This window comes from Sesamum indicum, unplaced genomic scaffold (genome assembly GCF_000512975.1).
Source record: "Sesamum indicum cultivar Zhongzhi No. 13 unplaced genomic scaffold, S_indicum_v1.0 scaffold00403, whole genome shotgun sequence".
Classification (NCBI taxonomy): Eukaryota; Viridiplantae; Streptophyta; class Magnoliopsida; order Lamiales; family Pedaliaceae; genus Sesamum; species Sesamum indicum.
The window spans coordinates 8964-18031 of NW_011628293.1; the positions used below are offsets into that span (position 1 = coordinate 8964).

The following is a 9068-nucleotide window of genomic DNA, read 5'->3' on the forward strand; positions in this document are numbered from 1 at the left end:
CCTTAGTTCATTTGCCTGACAGTACTACTCAATCAGTCACACAGACTGTGCACTCAATGTCGTGTTGTTAGTACCTTCCTTTAAAGTTTAATTTGTTATCAGTTCCTAAGCTTTGTTCATCCTCATCTATTGAAGTGTGGTTTTGTTCATCTCATTGCATTTTTCAGAATCAGAAGACTAAAAGGGCTCTAGCCGTAGGAACATAGTTGGGCAATTTTGTATTTCTTAGACAAATCTTCATTCGGTTCCACTATCATTGATTCATACATCAAGCTAAAAAAATACTTGCTTTACATCTCAAATTTGTAACAAAATGTTATGGCACAGAAGGTTGGGACATCCATTCTGATCCGGCTCGAATTCAGCGATCCCTATATACGAAATCGTCACAGATAGCTAACTCCTCCAAGATCAGATTTTGGGTTTCCTGAGAATAAGACAAGAACAATGAGCTCGTCGGGCACGTCCCCGACAATGACCCTCCGACGCTCAACTTAGGTTGATCGAGAGAAGAGTAAGCGATCACGAAGTTCGATCTCAATAAATGCAGAACAGTTACCTTTAATTACGGCGTTTCGGGTCTATTTATAGAGCACAGCTGGATACTGTTGACTGGGCCACGTAGCTTTATCCTATTGGCTCGCATCCAGATCGGACGGCTGTGATTGTCCGGGTCTTCAAGGCTGTTATTTGGACCGGGTCGGGTCCTTTGCTACCCGTTCGACAAAAGAGGTGCGGATCCTCTAGCGAAAGGACATTAATACCCTTAATGAAGGGTGTTTTTGTCATTTCCTAGCATATTGCTGCAGATACCCATCATTACTCCCTCACTTATTCAAAGTGCAATTTATTGCTTTTGAAAAAGTAGAACGGTCGCATCCATCGATCTCGCACTTCCGGCGGACACGTGGCATCATCCGGTGACCTTGTCTGTGGCGCGCTTCCCCAGAAAAGTGAACCTATAAATACACCATTCATTCAAACATTTTCCCCCGCCCCACACATAAGCTTTAGCGACCAGTGCTTATAACTTCGAGTTCGCGTTCGATCTGCAGCTTCCAGAGCCATCCTGTTCTAAGGTACGATGTCTTCCAGCTTTAGTTCAAATTCTGGTTTGAGCTCTGGCTCTGGGTCGTCTGCGACCCTTCTGGGTCTGCTCATGGTTCCTTTTCTACCTCTCCAAAAAGGAACAAAAAGTTCTAGATTTCCAAAACTCTTGATAAACAAGCTGGGCCTTCTACCCTTGAAAAATTCCAAGATAGGCTCGCTAGGAATCCTTGGGAAGTTGTAGTCAGTAGTGTCAGAACCCCTATTCGCAAGATTAGGGAAAAATATTACATACCCCCTGAGTACGAGATTATCATTTGTAGGGCTTTCGATTGCATGCACCGTCCTCCCCATGGTTTCTGTGCCTTTTTTATCAAACATCTTGACGTCGGGTTGAGGTTCCCTTTAGCTCCTCCTCTATCCGCAATTTTGAATAAACTGGAGATATGCCCTATGCAGATTTCTCCCAACTCTATTACTCATATTGTTATTTTTGTCGTAATAATGCAATATTTGGGTGTTGAACCCAGTTTTGATAACTTCTGGAGTTTATACTCTTTCACCACTTCCAAACGATCAGGTGATAAGGGTTTCTTCTACCGTTCTGCCAAGCCTGACTGTAGATATTTGAGTACTTTAAAATCGAACGTAGGGGCCTGGTTAGAATTGTTCGACCACCATCCCGTATTTGGCCTTTTAAAATGGAATGGAGTAAATATAAACATGTTCCCAAGACAAGTGGAGGGGGGCTGGAGGGCGATCAAATAAATAGTTTAACCTCTTATAAGTACGACCTCAAGAAGCTTCTCACTGAGAAGGTTTTGCGACAGTTTGGGCTGTCTCCAGTGCCCCTCCACGTCGAAGAGTCTTTAGGTGATCTCTTTTTCTCGTACGACGCATTACCTTATCATTATGTTTGAGTTCACTTACATACCTCTGTTTTGCAGATAGTATAATCATGAGCTCTCGTTACGCTCTAAGGCTGAAGGCGGCCGAAAATAAGATGAAGGCCAAGGGGAAGCAGGTCACACCTCCTGCAGATCCCCCTTCGAGCTCACCTATACAAGCCCCTTTGCGAGCCCCTGTGCCTGCGAGCCTTGCTGACCATCATCCTATTCAGGTCAACAGCGAGGAGACCCCCCCTCTTCCTCTGCACGGATACAACTCTTCTGACTTAGAACTGAATCTCGACGATCTGAGCGGCGATCAGGGGGTGAACCTGAGAAGCACGATCGCGATAGTGGAGAAAAGAAAAAACAGAAGCGGGCTTCACACAAGCACGGGCATGGGGATGAGGCGATAGATAAAGAGCCAACAGAACCTTCTTGGTCTTCGAATCCCTCAAAGTCCCATCAATCCAAATCATTGAGCAGGATGGCCAAGGAAGCTGCAGTTAAGGCCGAACAAGCAGATGAGCGCGAAAGGTTTCTGCGGTTAGAACAACTTGCCTGTTGCTGGGAAGAGACCAGGAAGGCACTGAGAGGCGATCAGCCCCATCCGTCTGAACAGAAGGGAGATCGGATGGCTCCAAGGGGAACAACTCTTCTAGTTCTGTCCTTTTGTCAAAAGCAGGAGGGGATTCCTTCGAGCTGTACGACTCTTTCTCCTCTCTCCGCGATCAGAGCTCCTTAGTAGCAAACAATCCCGTCAGGGTCAAGGAATATGGGGTTCATGCTCAGCAACAGGTAATCTCATATTTTTTACTGCAGTTTTGGTATTCGACTCTAAACAATTTTGATCAATATTGCAGGCATTGACGTTCTTCCGGAGCCTATCCATGAAATGCACGACCTATCGCAAAAACCACATTTTATCCGATAGGAAGGTGAAGGAGCTCCAAGCACAACTGGCTGATAGGGATAGAATGGATCGAGCTCATGTGGAGGAGATGCAGACTTTGCTCGAGAAACTCTGGGTTTTGGAAGGGCGAGCTTGCAGCTGCTAACAAAGACAAGGAGGTCGCCCTATCAGAAGGTCGGAAAGAAGGGTTTGAGGCTGGCAAGGAGGTCAGGCTGGTCGAGGGCCATAAGAAGGGATTTGATGAAGGCCAGGCCGGTCGCATTTCACTGGAAGAGCATCACCAGATTTTAGCGAGCTCCCGTATGGCTGTTGTCTGCGACTTCTTGAAGACGGACGCTTTCAAGACTGCTGTTGAGATCAAGTCTGCTGACTCTTTCACCAAGGGCTATAAGACGTGTGAGGCTCAAATTGAGAAACTTGGTGGATTTCAAGAGTCTTTTAATCGCAGTCAAATGGATATCACGCTCGATGGCGACCTTTAACCCTATCCTGATGAACCCGATCTCGAGGAGGATAAGTTTGCAGCTTTGAGGGAGGAGCTAGAAGCCGACGACTGATGTGATTAGGGGCTTGGTTCATTTAGACAATTCTTATTGATACACTTGTCAATGACATACTTGTAATTTTTTTACGGCTGGGTTTTTAGGGCATGATTTTTTGATGTTGTCCTGTATATGATGCTTCATTAATGAAAGAATAGATCTTTTGACAGCTCGTGTATTGATGCCTTTAACTTCTCATCGTTCTTCCTCGGGTACTCTTTTTTCTCAGATAGTGTGTGTTCTTGTTGAACGCCTCTTTTTCAGATCGCACTGCAAGCTGCGTCTTTTTCAGATCGTAGTTTGTTGAACGCCTCTTTTTCAGTTGGCGTGTGAAGTGCATCTTTTTCAAATCACACTGCAGTTTGCGTCTTTTCAGATTGCAGTTTGTTGAACGCCTCTTTTTCAGTTGGCGTGTGGCGTTTTGAAGAATTCGGCAATTGGTAATACCAAGCATAAGATAAGCATAATTTTTGAATCAATGTAACACGAAAAGACAAATTGGCTTTTTGGAATTTCTCAAAAGGGATTACAAAAAGGGATTACACTTTGTACAAGTCCTTTCAGATATTATCATATGTATTAATGACTGTTTCTAATACAAAAAATGCGACCTTCCTAACCTTGGATGTGAACTTTCCAACTCACTCCATTAATGTGATCTTCGTATTTGGTGGCCTTTCACAGGCTCCTTTAGGTGTCCTCGAACGGTCGATTGGCCTTTCACAGGCACCAGAAATGCGACCTCTCCGCAGTTGATGCCTTTCACAGGCACCAGAAATGCGATCTCTCCGCAGTTGATGGCCGTTGTAGGATCGTTCTGTTAGTCACCTCCGTCTGCCCATTGGCCTGCGGATTTGCGACCGCCGTGAAGTGTTGTTCGATCTTGAGCTCCTTGCTATTCTGTAATCTTTCTTCCTTGAAATTAGGTGCCATTATCAGAAATTAGAATTCTGGGTATTCCGAACCTGCAGATGATGTTCTTCCAAATAAAGTTAATGACTTCTCTCTCGGATATCTTGGCCACGGCCTCCGCTTGGACCCACTTGGAGAAGTATTCAACCGCTACAATGATGAATTTCTTTTGAGCTTGTGCAGGGGGGAAAGGTCCCACGATGTCTATTACCCACTGGTCGAACGGACAAGCTATTTTGATCGGCTCCATTGAGGTTGTTGGTTGTTGTATCAGGGATGCATATTTCTGGCAGCTTTCGCACTTCTTCACCAGCTCCTTGGAATCTTTGACCAATGTGGGCCAGAAATACCCCTGTCGTATGATCTCCTGAGCCAGCGATCTCGCACCTGAATGGTTCCCACAGCTCCCTTCGTGGATTTCGCGCATCACGTACAAGGCTCTCTCCTCGTCTAAGCATTTTAGGAGAGACCCATCCAGTGTTCGCTTGTACAGTTGCCCCGAAAACATAGTGAATCGTGTAGCTCGAAATTTCACTCTTTTCGCCGCGACGGGATCGGTAGGCAAGATGTTGTTCACCAAGTATTTAATGATTTCATCCTTCCACGACCCGACTTCGGAGATTACTTGCACCTCCATTCTGCTCGCTAGGGCTGATCGCTCACGCACCAACACTGTTATTCTGCAATCTCTAATCCCATCCATTGTGGCCCCAAATTTGGATAAGGCATCCGCTTTGTCGTTTTCTGTTCTAGGCACCTGTAAAATAGAACATTTGTCAAATTTGCTCATTAATTTTTGTACGATCTCCTTGTAAGATGTCATCATCCTTTCCCTAGTTTCGTACGTTCCTTCAATTTGCAATGCAATTAATTGGGAATCTGTGAAAACCTCCAGGTCTCTGGCCCCTACTTCATATGCAAGTTCTAATTCCAAGATGAGTGCTTCATATTTTGCCTCATTATTGGTTAAAGGAAAAGACAAGCGAGCTGCCACCTCGATCTCTACTCCGTTGGGCCCTTGAATCAATATGCCCGCTCCTCCATTGTTGGCATTTGAGGAACCATGCACATGCAACATCCATTTCGAGCCCTGCTCTTCAGTAGCTAGAGGTGATTTCAGGTCGCGAGATAGCTCCGTCACAAAGTCTGCCAGTGCCTGTGCTTTCTGTGCAGTCCTGGGCTGATAGTCAACGTCATACTGTCCCAATTCAACAGCCCATTTGATCAATCGGCCTGAGGCCTTGAGTCGCGACATCACGTGTTTTAGGGGGTGATTTGTCAATACCACCACTTTGTGCGATTGAAAGTAAGGTCGCAACTTTCGAGCGGTTACTACTAAGGCGAGCGCTAACTTTTCTATCTCTTAATACTTCGATTCAGCGCCTTGGAGCATCTTGCTAACATAATATATTAGATTCTGATTACCGGCTTCTTCCCGCACCAAAACCGAACTGACTGCATTCTCCGATATGCCTAAGTACAAGAACAGGGTTTCTCCTTCCTTTGGATTTGCTAGTAGGTGGGGTTTTGTCAGATACTCCTTTAACTCTTGTAGCGCTTTCTCGCATTCCTCAGTCCATGCGAAGTTTTTCGATTTCCTGAAAACCTTGAAGAAAGGTAGGCTTCTATCTGCCGATCGAGAAATAAACCTGCACAATGATGCGATCTTTCCAGTTAGCTTATGCACCTCTTTGATCGTAGTTGGTGATCGCAAGTTCATTATGGCTTGGATCTTTTTTGGGTTCGCCTCAATTCCTCGTTCGCTAACCATGTATCCCAGAAATTTTCCGCTTCCTACTCCAAAGGTGCACTTGTCTGGATTCAGTTTCATTCCGTACGACCTCATTATACTGAACGCTTGTGCGAGGTCTTCAAGGTGATCCTGCGATCTCCTGCTTTTGACCAGCATATCATCAACATATACTTCTATTGTTTTTCCCAGCAGGTCACCAAACATCTTGTTAACCAGTCGTTGATATGTTGCGCCCGCATTCTGGAGACCGAATGGCATCATGTTGTAGCAATAGATCCCCTTGTCGGTGATGAATGAGGTCTTATCTCTGTCATCCTCGGCCATGTGGATTTGATGATACCCCTGATAGGCGTCCATCATTGAAAATATTTCGAACCCGGCTATTGAGTCTACCATCATATCGATCCTCAGCAGGGGGTATGGGTCCTTTGGACAGGCTTTATTCAAATCTGTGAAATCAACACACATGCACCATTTTCCCGAGGATTTGGGGACAAGCACCACGTTAGAAAGCCAATTCGTATACTGAATTTTAGACACATACCCGGCTTTAAGCAATTTGTCGGACTCCTGTCTGATGATTTCCTTCTTATCATTCCCAAACGACCTCTTCTTCTTCTGTACAGGTCGGGCTCCCGGGTCGACGTTCAAACGATGCACAATGACCTCTAGGTCGATCCCTGTAAAATTCGAAGGATTCCACGCGAACACGTCCATGTTCTTTTCCAAAAAATCTATCATGGCCATCTCTCTATCCATGTTTGCCCCAATTCTGGTAGTTTTGTCGGGTTCTTCAGGCACGAGCTGCACAATCTTATATTCACCGCTGGGCTTCAAGTGTTCTGCCTCATAGGGTCGAGGTTCCCCAAAACTGACCAGCGGAGTCTTCACCGGTTCCAACCAAGCATTCTCTAGACCCATCTTGTCAACCACGCTTTTGAAGATGATGTCTGCGGAACTCCCACTGTCTACCAACACCTTGTGAACAGTGAAATTTGCTATGTCCTACCGGATGACCATTGGATCATTCATATCTCCGCTTTCTTCTAACTTGTCTGAGCTGTCAAAGGAAATGGCTACTTCCTCTTCAACTTTTAGCACGAACTCTCTTCCTCTGCCCGAGCTCATGGTTCTAGAACATCTCTACCTTGTCCTGCTTGAATCACCCGAAATCGAGCCCCCTGCAATGGTGTAGATCACCCCTTTGGTTGGCGCATTGTTCCCGCTGGGTGGGGCATTTTCCGTTTTTGAAGGGCCAGGATTTCGATCCCGGCTTCTCGACCTACTCCTCCTCGTCTCCTTATTAATCTTGCAGTTTGGGGGAACCCGATCCTGGAAGTATCCCTGTCTAACCAACCTCTCAATCTTGTTTGTAAGTTGGAAACATTCCTCTGTGTTGTGCCCCCTCTCGCGATGAAATTTGCAATATTTGTTAGAAAATTTTTTAGAGGGGCTATACCTGGTGTGCCTTGGCCATTTCAGAATGTCTGCATTTTCGACCATCATCAAGGCTTTCTCTCGTGACATAGCCAACGGAGTGTAGTTGTTGTATTTGGGTTGGTATTTTGGTTCCTTGGGTTTATCATTTTTTATCCTGCTTCCCCCTTCTCTGGCATACCTCGATTACCTGTACGTTACGTGTGTTTCTCTTCGTTCAGAATCCATCATCGCGTTCATCTCTTCCTCGTGTATGTACTTCTGAGCTAAAGCCATTAACTGCTCAACATCCCCCGGAGGGTCGCGTGCGAGCGCAGATGTGAAGGGACCTTTCCTCAACCTGTGAATCAAAATACTTACGATCATGTCAATCCTCAATTCTTGCAGCTCCAACGTCTCATTATTGAACCTCTCCATGAAGTTCTTCAAGGTCTCCTCTTCCGTCTATCGGATGTTGAACAAATGGGTTGCCGCAAATGAAAATTGAACTTTTGTACCAGCTGTTCGTAAGATTCAATGCTTCCCCAGGGCAAATTTGTGAACCATTCTTGTGCCTTTCCCGTGAGCGTAGTTGCTAACAATTTTGCCATGATAGGACCCGGTTGTCCGTATAAGTTCATCACCATTTCAAATGCAGCCACATGCTCCTGCGAATCCTTCATTCGGTCGTACCTTTGCAAATCAGGTACTCTAAAACCCGGTTCGACTGTTTGAACCAAAATATCATTACTGAAAGGGGAATTCTTGTTGTGTGAGACTATCTCTCCTCGTTTCTTCAACTCGTCGATTTGTTTGTTCAAGCTCTCTATCTGTCTTCCCATGCTCTCGACCTCTGCCCGCGATATCACAGGCTCTCTTCTCTTTGTTCGAATATGACTGCTGGATCCAGCTTCCGATGAAGCCGGTCGTTTACTCCGGCGTTCCTGCTCACTATGCTCCCTCGACTCTCTACGGGGCTCAGTATTTTTGAATAGTTGCCTCCTAGCAGTTTCTTTGACTACTGGGGTCGCAGTTCTTCTCTCATATTCTACAATAGCATTCCGACTCGCTTCTTCTATCATTCTTAGCAATTCATCTTTTGTTATTTGTATTGTAGGTCCTCCTTTCCTAGGCATCTCTTCTTCCTCGACGTTTCTCCTCGATGAACCTTCCATGATGATACTTCTTAGATGTTCCCACAGACGGCACCAACTGATCCGGCACGAATTCATCGATCCCTATATACGAACTCGTCACAGATAGCTAACTCCTCTGAGATCAGATTTTGGGTTCCCTGAGAATAAGACAAGAACAATGAGCTCGTCGGACACGTCCCCGACAATGACCCTTCGACGCTCAAGTTAGGTTGATTGAGAGAAAAGTAAGCAATCACAAAGTTCGATCTCAATAAATGCAGAACAGTTACCTTTAATTACGTCATTTCGGGTCTATTTATAGAGCACAGCTGGATACTATTGACTGGGCCACGTGGCCTTATCCTACTGGCTCGCGTCCAGATCGGACGACTGTGATTGTCCGGGTCTTCAAGGCTGTTATTCGGATCGGGTCGGGTGCTCTGCGACCCGCCCGACAGAAGA

The 9068-nt window shown here is 45.7% G+C and overlaps 1 protein-coding gene across 1 annotated transcript; it reads right to left on the reverse strand.

The window, feature by feature from the left end:
• Positions 1 to 4311: 4311 nt before the first annotated feature.
• Positions 4312 to 5556, reverse strand: LOC105180203. Its single transcript, XM_011103866.1, has one exon. It carries the CDS (start codon positions 5554 to 5556, stop codon positions 4312 to 4314), a length of 1245 nt encoding a protein of 414 aa, XP_011102168.1.
• Positions 5557 to 9068: the final 3512 nt, after the last annotated feature.

What these genes read in the sequence shown, in the direction of transcription:
- LOC105180203 (XM_011103866.1), bottom strand. Translation starts at nt 5,556, where the DNA reads ATGTCGCGACTCAAGGCCTCAGGCCGATTGATCAAATGGGCTGTTGAA.